This window comes from Patagioenas fasciata, chromosome 10 (genome assembly GCF_037038585.1).
Source record: "Patagioenas fasciata isolate bPatFas1 chromosome 10, bPatFas1.hap1, whole genome shotgun sequence".
Lineage (NCBI taxonomy): Eukaryota > Metazoa > Chordata > Aves > Columbiformes > Columbidae > Patagioenas > Patagioenas fasciata.
Window position 1 is genome coordinate 25,370,962 of NC_092529.1, and position 19,686 is coordinate 25,390,647.

The following is a 19,686-nucleotide window of genomic DNA, read 5'->3' on the forward strand; positions in this document are numbered from 1 at the left end:
GGTGAGACTTGTTTTGGTTCCATCCGATGAAGCTGAACCCCAGAACGGGCTCCAGCCCCACCCCGTTCCCATGCCCCGCACTGCAGAGCAGGGCTGACTCCTCGGCAGCCAGCGGGCACAGGCCCTGCTCCTCACGGCACCTCCAGCCAGCACCACCCAGGGCTCAGACACGGAGCTGGAGGAAGGTCTGGAAAGGACAAGGGGGTGTGGATGAGGGGGAGGGTGTATGAGAAATGGCTTTGACTTTGCTCAGAGAAATCTCCCCTAACTTGTCAGTGTCCTATGCCCAGAGGCTGCAGATGTTCAACAGCAGCTCCATCACCCAGTTCCTGCTCCTGGCATTCACAGACACACGGGAGCTGCAGCTCTTGCACTTCTGGCTCTTCCTGGGCATCTACCTGGCTGCCCTCCTGGGCAACGGCCTCATCATCACCACCATAGCCTGGGACCAGCACCTCCACACCCCCATGTATTTCTTCCTGCTCAACCTCGCCCTCCTTGACCTGGGCTTCATCTCCACCATTGGCCCCAAGTCCATGGCCAACTCTCTGTGGGACACCAGGACCATCTCATACACAGGGTGTGGTGCCCAGCTTTTTTTTTTCATGTTCTGTGTTACAGCAGAATATTCTCTTCTCACCATCATGTCCTACGACCGCTACGTTGCCATCTGCAAACCCCTGCACTACGGGACCCTCCTGGGCAGCAGAGCTTGTGTCCACATGGCAGCAGCTGCCTGGGCCACTGGGTTTCTCACTGCTCTGCTTTACACGGCCAATACATTTTCACTGCCCCTGTGCAAGGGCAATGCCCTGGGCCAGTTCTTCTGTGAAATCCCCCAGATCCTCAAGCTCTCCTGCTCACACTCCTACCTCAGGGAACTTGGACTTCTTGTGTTTAGTCTGTTAATTGGTTTTGGCTGTTTTGTGTTAATCGTGGTGTCCTATGTGCAGATCTTCAGGGCCGTGCTGAGGATCCCCTCTGAGCAGGGACGGCACAAAGCCTTTTCCACATGCGTCCCTCACCTGACCATGGTCTCCCTGTTCATTGGCACTGGCACTTTTGCCTCCTTGAAGCCCCCCTCCATCTACTGCCCATCGCCAGACCTGGTTATGGCAGTTTTGTACTCTGTGGTGCCTCCAGCAGTGAATCCCTTCATCTACAGCATGAGGAACCAGGATCTTAAGAATGCTGTAGGGAAATTGGTAGCTTATTCTTTTCAGAAGCAATGAATTACCTATAATCTTCAGGAGAGCATTTAAAGTGTAACTCATTGAAGACTCAGTCTGTCTTTTATTTTCTGGTGGTGGTGTTGTTGGCTTTTACGTTGTGTTAATATTGTAATTCACCGTAGAATTCACTGCCTGCCAAGTGATTATGTCAATGAGAAGCCATGCTCTCTTTATGTTTAAACAAAATAAAGAGACCTGCAGCAACATTTTATTTTCCTGAGACCCTTCTTCCAAGGCATTTTTGGAGCTGCAGGGACAGTTCCTGTGTGTATGGGTAGAATGGAAGAGTCCAGCATGGCAGCACAATCAGGAGCTACCAGTGCTTGGTCTTCCAGATTTCGTTCTTTCTACTCCCCCACTCTCCTTCTCATCCCTTGTGTTGGTGCAAGGCCTGAGTGCTCTGGCAGCTTGGTCCCCGTCCTGCTGTGTGTCAGTGCTGTGAGCGCAGGCAGGGGCAGGCAATGGGCACTGCTGTGACAGAACTGGTCTTTGTAGAAGTACTTCTATAAAGAACAGTGATCTTCTTAGGGCAGCGTCAGAAGACTTTGGACTTCTTCAAGCTTCTTTCAAGAACTTGCGCAAGAAAGCAGCGTGCAGGTTGAAACACCATTTTGCAACTGAACAGTGTGTGTGTGCAGGGCTGGCACACAGCAGTGTCCTCTCACAGCCAGGCCTCCTGCCAGAGACCTGCAGGACCAGCAGAGCAGGGGCTGGGCTGTGTCCCTGTGCACTGGACACCCCATGGAAGGAGCCTCCGGTCAATCACCAGGGACTGGTCCCCCACAACCACCATTTCCAGCACTGACCTCTCACTGTTCTTCCCTCCATGGATGGACGCTCAATGAATAGTTGAGCAGTCCATGTTTGCTTTGTACAGATGAGGTGTGAACATGCACATCATGTACATGAGATGACATGAACACGAGTGAGCACAAACATCATCACGTGTTCCTTGGGGTTCCATGAAGGCCTGTGATACAAACAAGGTCTTGAGGTCACTTCATGTTGAGAGGAACACCCCATGGGAAATCACCTGAATGCAGCACTGAGATGTGTTTCCTTGAACTGAGGTCCCCGTGTCCATTCGTCATGATGTGGGGCATCCCAGATGAGTGCAGAGCAGGGTGACATAATACAGGGCTGAGGTGTCTCCTGTCCCCTGGGAGTGGCAACAAGAGGTCAGAGGGACACTGTGACTCCTGCCTCTGTGTGTAAAAGGGACAGACTCTGTCTCTGAGCATCCCTGGGTGCATAAGGAGTCCATGAGGCCAGCTCAGATGTGGACAACTGACAGAACCTGACATTTCTGTGTGCGAGTCCAGGAACAAACAACACAGGCCCAATGGGAGTGATCTTGGCTGCCTTGGACACATTCATTGGAAGTGCTCCAGTTTGCTACGTCACCCTTGCCTATGATTCTGGGTTGTGCTCTCATAAGAAGCAGGGTAATCAGAGTGGTTCTGGGATCCTTGGAAAAATAAGCAATTAAAGCCATGTTCAAGAAAGGCAAGAATAGGCATTGAGAGAATTGGAGGTTGGTCAGCCTGCCTCTGTTCCTGGGAAGGGATTGGACACATCCTCCTGCAGAGTGGGATTTCGGCTCTTTTGAGGGTGATGAAAAGGTGGGTTGAGGCCTTATACAAACTCCTCTGGTTCACCCAGCCTTGAGCAGGACAGTGAGACAAGTTGAGTGAGACAAGAGCTCTATTCAAGCAAGGCAAGGAAGCAAGATGGGTGTCTACAGCCTACAGGGAAAGAGGGGCAGGTGTAGGACTGTGTAGAACACACTTCAGTCTTGCTCAGGTCCTGGGTACTAAGGAGGGGGATGGATGGGTGTGGTATTTTGAGGTAAGTTGTGTCTCAGACGTTCATTATACAGTAAGAAGCGTGTGGCTGTGAAGAGGACAGTGAGGTCAGTTCTGTCTCTGGAGGTGACAGCCCAGCAGCAGGGACATGGCTGGGAAAGAACCTCTATCAAAGTGCCCAAAAGCCCTACCCAGGAAGAGACCTTGGAGACGGGTTGTCATGTCCATCCCACCTAAGAACATGACGGGACAGCAGCAGGGACATGGTCATGTCTGTCAGAGAAGCTGAAAGGCCAGCAGCACTCATAGGACTTAGGTGATCATGGTGTGATGACCTCTCTCTGGTCAGATAAAAGACAACAAGAAGCCTAACGGGTTGGGTTCCCTGCATGAAGAACAATTTTTAGAGATGGTTGAGCTTTCCTTAGTAGCAGAAAAAAAAAAGAGATAAAAAAAAATCACAAAATGAAACTTGCATGATGGAGACTGGATATCAGAAGGAAGAAATGTCAGTGGAAGGGCAGTGCTGTGGTGCAAGAGGTCACCCAGAGGGAGCTGGATCAGCCCATGGTTTGTGTTCCAAGAGCAGCCAGTGAGGGTGCAGACGCAGCAGTGAAGGTGCAGAAATGCTGGGGTGAGAGCAGGTGGGGAAGCGAGATGGGTGTCTGCAGCCTGCGGGGAAAGAGGGGCAGGGGTAGGACCGTGTAGAACAGCCTGTGGTGGAGATGGCAAAGGGCGCTGGCAAGGCTGGAAGGGACCCACAGAACCCAGGTGTCTGTCCCCTTGGCCATGGCAGTTGTCTCTGCCACTGAGGCCCAGGAGAAGACGCTGTCCTCATGGCACTGGGACCTTGGTGCCTCCCTGCAGCCCCATGGGGAAGCTGGAAGTTGTTGCACCAGTGTTGTCCTTCCCTGGACCTTGCACACCCACATTCCACGGTCCCAGGAAGAGCCCTGAGCCGTGTGTGAGGGACAGGATCCCCCTTCCCATTTTCTGGAGGTCATGGCTTCTCCTTTCTGCTTCAGAAAGCAAACCAAGGGTTTTTCACCATCAGAGCTGAACAAAAGTCTAAAAGGAGACCTCATGGTGGCTACAGCTTCCTCACAAGGGGAGAAGGAAGGGAAGGTACTGATCTCTTCTCTTTAGTGACCAGTGGCAGATCCCCAGTGGTGAGATGAACCCAAGTGAGCAGAAATGCTGTCAGCTATTCCTTCGGGTGCCATGAAGGGCAGTGGGACAGAGATGGTGTTCAGGGGTCTCTTCCAGCGTGTGTTACTGTAGGATTCCATGAATCTTTTCCCTGGAGAGCTCTTTCAAGTCGGAATAGACAGAGGAAAGAGAAAAAAATGAGGCAGAAGCAGAGGTATAAATGGCCCAGTGTAAATACAGCAGCTCCTCTGAGGAACGTTTCTCCACTCAAACCCTTGATAGGAAATCTATTGGATACATTTGATGAAAGCAGCTCAGTTTGATCTGCTCACACACTGGAGCACAAGGAGGGTGATGGCTGGGTACGATGCCATGTGGTCACTTGTGTCTCAGGAGCTCACAGTCCAGCAGGAAGCCAATGGCTGTGGAGGGGGCTGTGAGGTCACTTCTGCCTCTGCAGGGGACAGGCCAGCACCAGGAACATGGCTGGGAAAGGACTGTGAGGTCACACACACCAGACGAGCAATCGGGCCCAATCAGCGTGGCTTTGTGAAAGGCAGGTCCTGCTTGACCAGCCTGATCTCCTTCTATGACAAGGTGACCGGCTGAGCAGATGAGGGAAAGTCTGTGGTGGGGAGTGAATCCACCACACAGGCTGTGGGTGTTGTGTCCTTAGACTGCAGTAAAGCCTTTGACACCGTATCCCACAGCATCTCCTGGAGAAGCTGCAGCTCCTGGCCTGGATGATGTATCTGCGATGGGTAAAGAACTGGCTGGAAGGCATTTTGTCCCCCTGGAGCCATTTGTTCCCTTCCTGTTCACAGGGGCATCCCATGAATGCATCACTGCTCTCTACCCCAGTGTAACCAGGCACAGGGCCTTCTCCACCTGAACCTCTCACCAATGCCACTGTTATGTATACCACCCCCATCCTTGGCTGTGGGATGCCCAGAACGGCCTTCCCGAGACAGTTTGACAAAGTCTTTTTTCAACACCATCCCCACATCCCTGCTCAATCCCCTCATCCACAGCTTAAGGACCAGAAAGTTTGGGTACAAGTCAGGCATTGAGAAAAATGGTCAGTAAAACTTTGAGGTTCACAGAGAGCCTATCTACATGTTGATCTGCTGCTCTCTTCTGAACAAGCCCAGAAGACCTGGACAGCATTTGCTGTGTCCCAGAAACTCACTTGGAAGATTGGGTTATGGAGAAAAGGTTTGGTCTGGGAAGGGACAGACAGGTGCTGGTGGAACTGGCTGGTGTGACCATGAGACATCTCTCAAGCACCTCAGAAAAGTCCTGGCTCTCAGGGGGGTTGCATGGTCCTCTGAGAAAGAAAATATCAAAAATGAATTATCATGGAATCATAGAATAATTGTGGTTGGAAGAGATCCTCAAGATCATCGAGTCCAATCATAACCTAAATCTGGCACTAAACCATCTGTATGTCATTTAAACACCTTCAGTGATGGTGACTCCACAACCTCGCTGGGCAGTCTGTTCTGTTGCTTCTAAACCCTTTTCCCCAAAGAATTTTTTCCTGATATCCAATCTAAACCTCCCCTTGTGCAACTTGAGGCCATTTCCTCTTGTCCTATCACTTGCAACTTGGGAGAAGAGACCAACACCCTCCATGATCAAACCTCCTTTCAGGCAGTTGTGGACAGCGACAAGGTCTCCCCTCAGCCTCCTTTTCTCAAGGCTGAACAGTCCAAGCTCCCTCAACCGCTCCCCATAAGACTGGTGATCCAGACCCTTCACCAGCCTTGTCGCGCTCCTCTGAACTCTCTCCAGCACCTCAATGTTTTCCTTGCCATGAGGGGCCTAAAACTGACCCCAGGATTCAAGGTGTGGCCTCACCAGTGCCGAGTACAAAGGGATGATCACTTCTCTAGTCCTGCTAAAGCTCAGATTGGATCAAGGCTTGAACACCTTGGTGTGACCCAGTTGGTGACAGGTTAGACTGCAGACTCCTGAGGTCCCTTCAACCTCAGTTCTCTTATGATCCCATGGTGATGTTGGGTTCTGTTTCTAACTGGAGCAGAGCAGACGATTCTGGGGCAGGATCCACCTGTGCTGTAGGTGACCATCTAAACCAACATCTCAGACAGTGACCCAGCCAACACCTCAGTGTGACTCGCTCTGGGCAACGTGTGAGGAGTCCTGGGCAGGGAAGGTTTAGAGGGCATGGGGCGCTATGGAAGACACAAAATGATCTTGGCTTCTTGCTTGTCAGCTGATGTCAATGAAAATTAAAATAAGAAGAACTGAAGGCAAAGATCCAAAGCAAAGGAAGGTGTCAACATACTTCTTATTTATCTATGTATCTACCTATCTACGTATCTATGTATGTATGTATGTATGTATGTATGTATCTATCTATCTATCTATCTATCTATCTATCTATCTATCTATCTATCTATCTATCTATTTAAAAGCCTTTCTAGGAGGGTTACTTTTCTTTGAAAGAGTTTTCCAGAACTGGGCACGGATTTAGGGCACAAATGTCTTCACCTCCAGGGACACAAACACCTGGTGCCAGTGTAGATGCCCCAGGAACCCCTGTCCAGGCTCCACCTGCGTTGCAAGGTGCTCTGGTCTCCCCAGGTCCTGTGTGATAGATGCCAGTCCCAGGCAGGCACCTCAGGTACATTGGGGCCCCTAAAACAGCACTGTTTATGGTGGGACAACTGATGACTGATGTCTGCCTTGAAATGTGCGCTTCTTTGTTGTTCGTTTTTGGTTTTCGGTGTTTTTTTGGGGGGTTGTTTGTTTGTGTGGGTTCAGTTTTCTTTCTGTTTTTTTTTTTTTGTGTGTGTGCGTATGTTTTTTTGGTGTGATTTTTGGTTTTGGTTTTGGATTTTTTTACATATTAAAAGAAACAAAGGAAAAAAAAAGCCAAAAATGAATTAATGGGAAGTGTACTAGGAGCAGGAGAAGAGATACCGGTTTTCCCCTGTACTTCTATTACCAACACTCTATTATTTCACCTCCCTCGTCATTCAGGAGTTCCCACCTCTCCTGATCAAATGTCCCTGTCAAAGGACAACTTTCCAGCACTGTCTGGACATTTGCCCTTCCCAGTGCTCTCAGGTTTCTCCTCCACTTGCTCTTTGGTCATTCAGTTCCTCTCAACTGTCTGTTTTCCGCTTTGAGCTTCAGGGAGTTACAAACTTAACTCAGTGGCCTAATTAACATGGTAGTCAAGACATTAATTGTATTTATATTTATCCTTTCCTATCTTTCTGTCTGAAACATTTCTTGTGTTGATGACTTGTACATGGTGGACCTCATCAGATCCAGCTTACACACACAGCTGAGGAAAGTGTTTTACTGTTTATTAAACTGTGCAGTGTTGACACAGGAGAGCAGGTGGAGCTGGTGCACAGGAGCTGCAGCATCTCCTGCAGAGCTCAGTGGAGAAGTCTGATGTGAGGAGAAGTGATGCAGTCTCTGGTGGCCAATGAGGGAACCGGCAGACTGGGGGTGGGGGGTGAGGAGCGAGGTTGTCCATACAGTGTCCAGCCCCAAGGGACTGTTCTCCTGCCTGTGCAGATGTCTTTGGGAGACCCTCGGGATCAATGTCCAGTGTAGAATGCTGCTGTCACTTCTTCTATACACTGAAAAATGACAGAAATTACCCTGGAAAGAAAAAACCCTCCTTTATGAAATATTCTTTGAAATCTTAATCACTAAGTGTCCCATTGAAACCTCTCCAGTTAGTTCTACAAGTCTTTTGGATTTTAATGAAATTACAGAAAGAAACATCACTCATTAGGGCTTTCTGTGTTTTCATGAGCCCCATGGTGTATTTGGTGCTGAGTCCATGAACCTCAGATACCAAGCACAGACTGAAGAATCTGCTCAAGAAGTCCAAGTCAGAAGCAAACTCCAGAGTACCTTGAAGCATTAATGGGCCCCACTGAGGGCTGTTACTGACAAAGCCTCCTGGGGACTCGTTAGAGCAGGTAATTGGAGGCAGTGATTGCATCAGGCAAAGGCAAAGTGCAGCAGCTCTGATGCTGAGAAAACCCTTGGTTTGTTTGGTGAAGGACAATGGCCAAGCCTTGAGCCTCTGCACCTAGGAAGGGAGATCCTGTCCCTCACATGTGGCTCAGGACTCTTCTTGGGGTGTGGGGAGTGCGATGCCCAGTGCAGGGCAACGGTGTGACACTCCCTGGGGGTGCAAGGACTCGATGGTGTGCCATGGCCAAGAAGAGAGTGGACAATCTCCTCACACACACGGTGTGAACTGTCGTCGTTGTCCTGCGCAGGGACAGGAGTTGGACTCTATGATCCTGTGGGTCCCTTCTACTGAAGACATTCTATGAGTCTATTAAATACTAGGTCAAAAGTCCGTGTTTTCATTGTACAGATGAGATGTAAGGACACACGGCTCAGGGCTCTTCCTGGGACCCTGGGAGTGCAAGGCTGAGGGAAGGACAACACTGGTACAACAACTTCCAGCTTCCCCATGGGGCTGCAAGAAGGCAACAAGGCCCCAGTGCTATGAGGACAACATGGCTTCTCCTGGGCCTCCGTGACAGAGACAATTGCCATGGCCAAGGGGACAGAGACCTGGGTTCTTTGAGTGCCTTCCAGCCTTGTCAGCCTTGACAACCCAGCTCCAAGCCCTCTTCCTGGGCAGGACCTGTGGGCATGTTGACAGAGGTTCTTTCCCAGCCATGTCCCTGCTGCTGGTCTGTCCCCTCCAGACACAGAACTGACCCTACTGTCCCCTTCACAGCCGTACCCTTCCAACTCAGTTATGAGTTCCTGAGACACAAGTGGCCTCATCATACCATACCCACCCATCACCCTCCTCATAACCCAGGCATAACACAGGACCTGACCAGATTAAACAAATATATTTCCTTCTAACTATTTAAGTGGAGAAACATTCTCTTCAATAACTGCTGGTTTTATGTTGATACCGTCTCCTCCTCTGCCTTTTTTTTTCATCTTTAAAAACTTGTCCAGGGGAAAGATTCATTGAATCATAGAGTAGGTCAGATTTGAAGAGATCCCTGAACATCTTCTTGTTTCACTCTCTTTCTCAAAGCATGGTGACCAACTGAGGTTGTTCAAGGTCTCCACTCAGTTTTGTGTCGTCTCCATCACATCACAGAAAGGAGAACAAAGACTTTCAGCAGTTTTGACCCAAATGCTGGTCACTGAGGGATGACACAAGTAACTGCACAGAGGACACTGCATCACAGATTATATTTGGGCTTGATATTTCAGTGAACTTCCCACCAAGCATCCAGTTCTTCAGCCCAGACAGCATCAATCCAGCTATAAGGACATCAAGGGGGACCATGTCCAAGGCCTGGCACAATTTCATACACATAACATATCTTTCTTTCCCCTGCCCATTTTGGTACACAAGTCCCTTTCTTGTCCTTCAAGTGCCTGCAGATGGCTGCAGGAGGACTTGTCCCATCACCTTCCCAGGGACAGAGGCAGGCTGAGCAGCCTGTGATTCTTCCAATTCTCCTTCCTGCCTTTCTTGAAGATGGGTTTGACAGATGCCAGGTCCTCCTCAGTTGCACTGTCATTTTGAAAGCGCAATCCAGAATCACAGGCAAGGGTGACGTAACAGACAGGAGCACTTGCAATGAGCTTGTCCAGGGCAATTGAGATGAATCTCACCGGGTCAGTGGGGTTTGTTCCCAGAGTCACACACAGAAATGTCAGGGTTCTGTCAGTGTCCACAACTGAGTTGGCTTTGTGGACTCTCACGTGAGGTAGAATCATGGAATCATAGAATACTTCGACTGGAAGAGACCCTTGGGATCATTGAGTCCAACGATAAGCCAGCTCTCACACTAAACCATGTCCCTAAGAACCTCGTTTAAATGTCTTTTACACCCCTCTAGGGTGGGTGACTCCTGCACTGCCCTGGGCAGTCTGTTCCACCACCAGACAACCCTGTTCGGGAAGAATTTTTTCCTAGTATCCAATCTAAGCCTCCCCTGGTGCAAATTGCAGCCATTTCCTCTGGTCCCATCACTTGCTACTTGGGAGAAGAGACCAACACCCTCCATGCTCCAACCTCCTTTCAGGCAGTTGCAGAGAATGAGAAGGTCTCCCCTCAGCCTCCTGTTCTCCAGGCTGAACAGCCCCAGCTCCCTCAACTGCTCCTCATCACACTTGTGCTCCAGGCCCTCAGCAGCTTCGTCACCTCCTCTGCACTCTCTCTAGTGCCTCAATGTCCTTCTTATGATGAGGGGCCCAAAACTGAACACAGGATTCAAGCTGCAGCCTCACCAGCACTCAGAACACAATCACTGAGGCACAATCACTTCTCTAGTCCTACTGGCCACCCTATTCCTTTTACAAGCCAGGATGCTGGTGGCCTTTTTGGCTGCCGGGGAACATTCTGGCTTCTGTTCAGCAACTGTCAGTCAACACCCGCAGATCCCTTTCCTCCAGCCACTTCCCAGCCACTCATATCTTATCCGTACAATGGAAACATTGACTTCTGACCTACTCATTCAGTGTCCTTGTGTTGAGGGATGAACAACCTCTCTCAGCTGGGGAGAAGAGCCAGTGAAGGAAATGGTGGTTTTGAGGGGCTGGTCTGTGGTGACTGTCCTGGGGACACTTCCCCAGTTTGTCCCATGAACATGGGCACACACCAGACCCTGCTCTGCTGGTCCTTCAGGGCTCTCCCAGGAGCCTGGCTGGCAGAGGACACTGCTGTGTGCCAGCCCTGCACACTCACACACTTCAGCTGTTCACTGGTATTTTCTTCTCTGGGGCATTTGCCAGTTCAGCCCTCCCACCCCATCCTGAATTGTGTCCCCCCCTGCCCCCTTGCCAGTTGAGCCCAGCAGAGCAGCCACACTGGAACTGGTCCCATAGCAGTGGGGACCAGTGAGAATGAAGGACACTGAGAATATTCATCCAGTCGGCATGCTGAGCAGATCTCCAGCCCAGGCAGCTTGCAGACCCAGGTCCAGACTTGCCCCCCAGGGCAGCATGAGACATTTGGCCTAGGGGATCTTCAGGAAGGTCCTGTTGCCACAGTGCCAGGGCCACCCGCCCCAAGCTGCCACCTGCAGCAAAGGGTTTCTCTTTCCACGTCTTTTCTGCACACATTCCGTGCCACACACTTCTCCTGGAACATCCCATCTCCCCACAGAGCCCTTTCCAAGAGAGCTGAGCTATGCTGAGCTGTCTGTTTGTTCCTGCACCCTCTTTCCATGCTCCACATAGCCCCAACCTGACAGTGCTGCTCTGCAGAGCAAGTGGGCTGTGGTGCCCAGGGCCATGGGGTGAGTCCGCAGATTCATGTTGGTCAGGATGGGAGGAAGACCCAGCTCAGGGTGGCTCCTACTCACTCCCCCTCAGGACACAGACATGACTCCTGCAGCTCCAGAGATCTCAGAGAGAGGATTCTGGGCAAACAACTCGGTGTGGGGTCCTTTATTTCATTTTATACACATAGAGAGTACGGGTCCTTATTTACACAAAGACAATGGGACACACCAGACAGGTAGACAAGGACACAGTCATAAGAAGACAAACAATTTTTCTTGTGGATTGCATTAATAAAACCAAGAAAAGCAAACACCAAAGACAAAAAACAAACAAAAAAAAACAAATACAAAACAAAAACAAAACAAAACCAAAACAAAACCAAAAACAAAACAAAACCAAAACAAAAACAAAACTAAACTAAACAGAAAAAAAAAAAAAACAAAACCAAAAACAACAACCTACAGAACGCAGGCTGAACCAGTAATACTTTATTGCAAGTGACATGCAGAAGAAAGAGGTCAGTTCATTACTGCTTTTGAAAAGCAAACAATCAACAGTTTCCTTATAGACTCCTTGAGTTCCCTGTTCCTCATGCTGTAGATGAGGGGGTTCACTGCTGGAGGCACCAGTGAGTACAAAACAGAAACCACCAGATCCAGGGATGGGGAGGACATGGAGGGGGGCTTCAGGTGGGCAAACATGCCAGTGCTGAGGAAAAGGGAGACCACAGCCAGGTGAGGGAGGCAGGTGGAAAAGGCTTTGTGCCGTCCCTGCTCAGAGGGGATCCTCAGAACGGCCCTGAAGTTCTGCACATAGGACATGATGATGAACACAAAACACCCAAATGCTAAACAGACACTGACCACGAGAAACCCAAGTTCCCTGAGGTAGGTGTCTGAGCAACAGAGCTTGAGGATCGGGGGTATTTCACAGAAGAACTGGCCCAGGGCATTGCCCTTGCACAGGGGCAGTGAAAATGTATTGTCCGTGTTCAGCAGAGCATTGAGAAACCTAGTGGCCCAGGCAGCTGCTGCCATATGGACACAAGCTCTGCTGCCCAGGAGGGTCCCGTAGTGCAGGGGTTTGCAGATGGCAATGTAGCGGTCGTAGGACATGACTGTGAGGAGACAATACTCTGCACCAAGCAAGAAAAATACAAAGAAGACCTGGGCAGCACACCCTGCAAAGGAAATGACTCTGGAATCCCACAGAGAGTTTGCCATGGATTTGGGGACAGTGGTGGAGATGGAGCCCAGGTCGAGGAGGGCAAGGTTGAGCAGGAAGAAGTACATGGGGGTGTGGAGGTGCTGGTCCCAGGCTATGGCGGTGATGATGAGGCCGTTGCCCAGGAGGGCAGCCAGGTAGATGCCCAGGAAGAGCCAGAAGTGCAAGAGCTGCAGCTCCCGTGTGTCTGTGAATGCCAGGAGCAGGAACTGGGTGATGGAGCTGCTGTTGGACATCTGCAGCCTCTGGGCATAGGACACTGACAAGTTAGGGGAGATTTCTCTGATCAAAGTCAAAGCCATTTCTCACACACCCTCCCCTGTTCCACACCCCTTGTCCTTTCCCAGACCTTCCTCCAGCTCCGTGTCTGAGCCCTGGGCGGTGCTGGCTGGAGGTGCCGTGAGGAGCAGGGCCTGTGCCCGCTGGCTGCCGAGGAGTCAGCCCTGCTCTGCACCAGGGGGCATGGGAACGGGGGGCAGGGGACAGTCCTGGGGTTCAGCTTTGTCGGATGGAACCAAAACAAGTCTCATACTTTCCTAAAAAGCATTTTCTCAGTTGCAGCACCTCTGCACTTCTCCGAGGGGCTTTCAGATAACACACAGAGGCTATAGGACAGGTTTCCATCCTGGAGGGAAGCTCGCAGCTTGGAAGAAAACCTCAACGAGACAGACAAGGGTCCTAATGATGGCATTTGACTGGGGGACACTCAGCTCACTCCCCAGCCCCACAGACTGCATTGCCCACACCCCACAGGTCAGAGCAAAGCTGGGACACGTGTTCCCATGGACACACCTGCAGGAAAGGACCCACAAGATCAGGCTGTGACTCTGCAGCTGAAACTGCCATCCCCAGAGAGCCTGAGAGCAAGAACAAGATCCCAACAGCAGTGACCCAGAGCAGGGGAGCAAGAAGGACAATGCGGTGAGGGTGGGTGTGAGAGAGGCCAGGGCAGAGGCAGCCGGGCACTCAGACAGCGTCACCCTTCCCCAGCTGTGCAGCCACCTCCCAGACACCAACATTGCCGGGCAGCTGCTCTCAGCCCCTGTGCTCTGCAGAGGAACTGGAGCTCTGGCTGCACAGGAGCTGCTCCATGCCTTGGAGCCCCCGGCCCTGAGGGCAGAGGCTTTGCTGGGTGGGACAGGAGGCCAGGGGGCTGCTCACAGGAGGGATCTGCACTGCAGGGGATCACAGGGACTTTTCTCTGTTCTCCCTCCCATAACAATTCCGGGTTCAGTTTCCTCTCATTTCTGATCATTTCCCTGCTGCCTGGAGATTATCCCCCTGGGAGGTGTTTCCCTGTCCATGTCTCTTCCCTGTCAGTGCTCACAGACCCCATCCCACCCTCTGTGCCCTGGGCACCCCTGGGTGCTCCCCCTGCAGTCACCCTCAGCAGAAGATGCCATGATGCCCTTTCCCATTGATGGTGCCGCAGGGAAGCCCTGCTCTGGAGTGTGTTCTTCTCTACAACAGAGATAGTGTGAGAGAGACCTGACAGATCATGTAAATTGTGGGATGTATCATCTTCAGGGTCTCCCTCCAGGAAATGCAGCTGTATTGTCCTACAGCCAGAGACTCACCGTGTTAGACCTGTGAAGATTTGTCTCTCAGTGAGTGCTCAGCAACCAACAACCTACATTGCCTTTCCCTTCTCTGTGCCTGGCTCTGGTGCCCTCGGTGCTGCAGGCAGAGCCCTCAGCCCTGCTGCGTGTGCAGAGGAGCTACTCCTGGGCAGAGCTGTCTCTCTGCAGCGCTGCTGCTTGCCGTGAGCTCCCTCTGAACCAGACGCCCAGCCCAGCTCAGCAGCACAGGAGCAGCCCATGATGTCCCTTTCTCTGTCCCCTCTGGGCTCCCTCCAGGTGTCCCTGGGTCTCCAGGGCCACATCCTTTGAAACAACCTGAAGTAATCAGTGATGCTGATTCTCCCTCCTCTGTAGAGACAGTTGTTGCCAGCGTTGTATTTTTCCTATTAGAAAATGAATCGGTATGAAAATCATATTTTCTTGCCCCATCATTAGACATGACACTGGGAATGTTACAGCAAAGGATCTACTTCCTGCAAACTGAGGGAGGAATATCTTCAGTTGAATGAATTTAGGCATTTTATTCTGGTTTTATACTCCTAGGTCTAGAGATACATTCATCAATCTTTGGCCATCTCATGTCTGTGCTCTGAGGCAAAGCCTTTGCACACATGGGCTCCTGGACACTTGGTACCAGGTTTCTTGTGGCAGGTCAGAGCTGGGCTGGTGCCACAGCTGGGGTGGTTCAGCCCAGATCAGAGGCAATGGCCTCAACCAGGGACCTGACTGGGCAGCTGGAGCTGTCAGTGCTGCGGACAGAGCTGTGACACGGGTGGAATGAACTGCCAGGCAGGGTGGCAGAAGTGAGTCCATCTGGTCTGCAAGGACAGCAGCCTCCAAGCACAGAACAGCCCAGATCAGAGCTCAGTCCAGACCTGTAAGGCGATTCAAAGGCCCATAATGAGCTGTTACTACTGTAGGAACAGTTAAAGGAGAAACAAAGACAGTGTGGCCATTGATGAATTTAATAAGGGAAAGAGGTGAGAATCCCTGTGTCCTCTTGTCCTCCATCTTCACCTGCAATGTGTCCCAGGACTCTGTGACTGGAGACAGGAATCTGGAAAACAATCAGCTGAGGAGGGGGATCAAGTCAGGGGTCACTGGAATTAACACAACCCTTTCCAGTCTATGGGACAGCAGGGGCAGCATCCCAGGAGCTGAGACAGCAGGACGGTGTCACAGGGAGGCCACTCTCCACCATCCTGGAAAGCTCATGGACACTGGGGGGACTCCCTGACCACTGGCAGCTCCCACACAGTGTGTGCACTTTTCAAAATGGCCAATGGGTGAGCAGGGGAACTAAGGGCTGTGCCCCAGAACATGTCCACTGGGACCCCATTTCTGGGTGTCTGGAAGAGAAGGTGATGGGGTTTACCCAGGGCAGGCTGTGCCTGTCCATCCTCTTTGCTTTCTGTGAGGAAAGGACAGGGTTTTGGATGTGAGCAGAGCAGTGATGGTCCGTTACCTGGAAGTCAGCAAGGCATTCAGCATCATCCCCCACAATATCATGGTCTGTGTCAGTGTGTAAGTAGATGGGTGAAAACCATCTTGATGGCTGGGCTTGGAAAGTGCTGTAAAAAGGGAGAAACTTTCCAATCACGAGGACACTCAAGCACTGGAAGCTGTTTCCCAGGAGTGCGCACCCAGTCTGTCCCAGAAAGTGACCAAGATGTGTTTGGATCAAGCCCTGAGTAATCTGGTCTGACCCTGCTTTGAGCAGGAGGTTGATCAAGACACCTCCTGAGGTCCTTTTGAGCTTGAATGACACTGTCCTTCCTTCCCCGTCATGTTCTGAAATTAGACAAGTCTCTCAGGTTCTCTTTGACTACAAGAATAATTCATATGAGGTGCCGGGCTGCTTTACACGTGTCCCCAAACAGTCCTGACCACAACTTTTGCATCCCTTTTCATTTGCCCCAACCCAGGGTCTTCATTTATGCTGTCCTAATACCCTTCTGGAAAGAACTGCCCACCTTGTTCATCCTTTCAGAACAGGTTGTTACTCAGAGGTGTCAGTATCCATGTAAGGAGTCTGCACATAGCCAGGCAGCAAAGCCACTGTTAGAGAAATGGAGATGAGGCTCTTGACCAGCTCCTTGAACCCAGATATCAGAACGACTTGCCTGCTGACATTCCCAGGAACACTTGAACTCTAAGTGCAGAGCATGTGAGTCCTGGTTGGGTATCCTGACTTGTTTCCTGACCCATGTGTTGCTTCAGGTTTTGAAGAGAATCAAAACCAACTTTTTGACTGGGGTAGTTCCATTTTACATGTGTCACACAGAGCAGATGAAGGGAGCTCAGAGCTCCAATCTCTGCTGCACTATAAGGCTTGATACCCCATCCATAGGTACATATCTAAGTGGTTCAGACAAAGGGTGGTCTTGCAAAAGTCACCCTTTGTGTCCCCAGGTGCATGGACACTGCTCATGTGCCTCTGCAGAGAGTGGCAGGGGTTGGATCCCTTTCTCAGGAGAAACTCCTTGCTGGAAAGACACAGCTACGGGGGTGACTCAACAAGGTTTTATTGCATTTCACTTGGTATCAGATTTGACATATTTGGTGCTTTTCTGTGATCACTCCTTCGGCACAGATGATCACAGAAAGACAACAGCTTCATAAGAGTTGGTTACAAAGGTCCTGTCATGAACAAGTAATCTCACCGTGAGATCTGGAGGTAATGAGGAAGATTATAACAAGCACCAGGCAAGAATCTCGAGGCCTCTTCTGAAGAGCGGGAGGCCCTGAGCAGCAGTGACCGGCCATGTGTGGTGTGGGAGAGCGTCAGGGGATGGGGGGTAGAAAAGGGTGATGGCTGATGACTTCAGCAAATCCTTACAACCATGTCTGAGCCACAAGTGGAATGTGGTTGATGTCTGCGAGTGGAGGGGAAATAGGAGGAAGATTTTGGGGGAGTTATATAAGGAAGGAAGGTATGCTTCTCTTGGACTAGTCATATATAACAGTGCCATTTGCATGCTGTGGGCATGGCTGTGCCTGGGAGATGGGGAATGGCTGCTGCTGGGGTGTTTGTGCTCAGTCACGGCCCATGAGCTGACCCTGCTCTGCTCCTCTCTTACACTGCCCACACTTGGATGGACCTCAGGAATCATCCATGAGCCTGAAGGAAGCACCAGCATCTTGGAGTGTTGGCCCATTACTGGTGGACAAGAGTGAAAGGTTTGTGAGACACATGAGAGTCCAGGAAGAGAGTGGTCTACGTGTAGCAGTAACTGTGTTAAAGAAGAAGACCTCAAGACCATGGGCTGGTCATGCTAATGTGGAATAGACTGATTTTTCTTTTTATTTTAGGGCAGCAGCAGAAGGAACGTGTGCATTTCAGTGCTAGGGCATGGATCCAAATTGAGGAGTCGAGCAAGTTTGGGACTTGGACAGCTCAGGTGATTGGTGACCATTGCCAGGTTTGTGAAAGAAGCTGAATGGGTTTGGGGGATGTCATAGGCCTTGCCAAGTCCTCAGAAAACCAGAGCCTTGTGGTTAAAACAAGAGCACTTGGCACCAAACCCACGCCCAAAACACAAATACCCTCCCAGTGACCACAGGCAGAGCCTGAGAAATGTAAGAGTGAAAGGGTCTCCTTTGTCTGGTCCTGGGGTGACGACTTGGCCATTCTGATGATGAACAAACACGAAGGGCTGACAGGACACCAGAGCCACCTCCACATCACCTTTACCACCTCTGACCATTGTCTCCAGGCTTCTCCTTGTCCAGCCTCCAGGGACAGGGACTGCTTGTGTCAGTGATGGCCCTCCCTGGGCTCCCAAACACCCTCAGAACATGGGGTTGGGTTCCATCTTTTACTTCGTTAGAGGTTTGTTCAATCTTTCAGTAGCTGCAGTTCAGGATCAAGGCAGCAGAGGGCTCATTAACATCCAAAATGCTCTTGCAAGCCAAGGCTCTGAGCACCGCTCTCCAAAAGTCTTAAAGTCTGGTGTGGATGATTTCAGAGATTTCTGAACTGTAGCCAAACAGTGAGCATTTCCATAATAAATAGTAATAAATGCAAATATCTTATATTTCCGTCACCCTCCCAAAGACCTCATTTCCAGAACAGCTGATATCAACAGTCTCCAATAAATATTGGTCTAAAGAATCTCCTGATAAAGACTGAATATGTCAGAGAAGTGGGTGCCTGAATCACCACTTGAGCGAGGAGACGGGCCAGGACACCTCAAGAGGAATCACACAACTCTGGACCTAGAGGTGGGTGTTCCTGGGAATCTCAGGTGCCACAGCACAGGGATACTTGTGTTCGGGGAGCTGGCCAAGTGACCCATCTCCTGTTCTGTAACGGTGTCTGAGTTTGCTCAGGTCACCCCTGACTTGAGCCCCATCCACTGCTGGGTGTTCTCCAGACTCCTGCCTTCAGGAACAAAGGCCCAGGAGACTTTTCTGGTGAAGATGGAGGCAAAGAAGCCATGAAGAACCTCAGTCCTGTCTGATTCTACTCTTACAAAGTTCAGCAGCAGGCCCACATTCACCCTGACTATTCTTTTACTGCAAATGAAGCCAAGACAGCTCATCTTGCTGTCATCACCGTCCCCCTGAGGTATCAAGTCCAGCACAGCTTTGGCATCATCCCCATATCCATGAACAAGCTTTCTAAATTCTTCCTTTGCAGCTCCCCCTGCTTCCACCTCCTGTGTGCTGCCTTTGTGCCCTTGAGCTCCATCAGTTCAGACAAGCAACCTCACGAAATAAATGCTTCTATTCTTGGGAATTTTCATCGAAAGTTCTTGTCCTTGGAGCAGACTGTTCTCTAAGGCTTGTCAGATTTGCTGAGCTCCTTCATTCTTCTGAGATGCTTCCCATGGAACCACCTGTATCAGCCCCCAGTATGTCAAAGTCTTCTCCTCTGGAGCCCACCAGGCTGTGCTCTGCTGCTGTCCTTCCTCCCTCCCCTCTGGTGCCTGGGACCCCACTCTGTCCTGGTCACGACAGCCAAGGTGGACACTGATGTTCACATCCCTCACCAGCTCTCCCTTGTTTCCCAGTTCCAGATCCAGGTGAGCACCACCCTTGTTGCCCACCAAGTAGACATGGTAAGAAGTTGGCCCAAGATCCTTTGAACTGTTGGCACCTGTAGCTTTGCATGGCCAGTGAATGTCAGAACAATTGCAGTTCCCCATAGGAACCTGCTCATTGACTGGAGACCTCTTCAGGTTGCTGACAGAAGATTTTTTCCACTGCTTCTCCATGATCAAGTAGTTTGTAACACCCAACGCACTGTCACTCTGTACCGGGTTTACATGGCAAAGTCCTGGAACTGGGGTGAGTGTGGGTGTGCTACAGTTGTCACCTCTCTGAGAAGACAACAGGAGTCTGACCAACATCAGACAGAGCCCATTTCAGCTGCTCCAAGATGGACCCACTCCTTCCAAATCTGAGCCACTCAGTGATGCCGGCAGC

At 50.7% G+C, this 19,686-nt stretch overlaps 2 protein-coding genes across 2 annotated transcripts in view; one reads left to right on the top strand and one right to left on the bottom strand.

Annotated features, from left to right (window-relative positions):
* Nucleotides 1-287: 287 nt before the first annotated feature.
* LOC136106005 (olfactory receptor 14J1-like) lies at nt 288-1,232 on the top strand. The gene has a single exon (XM_065845998.2). It carries the CDS (start codon nt 300-302, stop codon nt 1,230-1,232), a length of 933 nt encoding a protein of 310 aa, XP_065702070.2. The 5' UTR covers nt 288-299.
* A 1,635-nt stretch (nt 1,233-2,867) lies between these two features.
* The window catches only part of LOC136105627 (olfactory receptor 14J1-like), a 57,655-nt gene continuing 40,836 nt past the window's right edge, over nt 2,868-19,686 (bottom strand). The window contains exon 2 of the mRNA XM_071812859.1: nt 2,868-2,895. Within this exon, the coding sequence (XP_071668960.1) occupies nt 2,868-2,895 (28 nt within the window). The remainder of the gene's footprint in view (nt 2,896-19,686) is intronic.

Excerpts from the sequence above, each read along its gene's own strand:
- LOC136106005 (XM_065845998.2), top strand. The coding sequence starts at position 300 with ATGTTCAACAGCAGCTCCATCACCCAGTTCCTGCTCCTGGCATTCACA.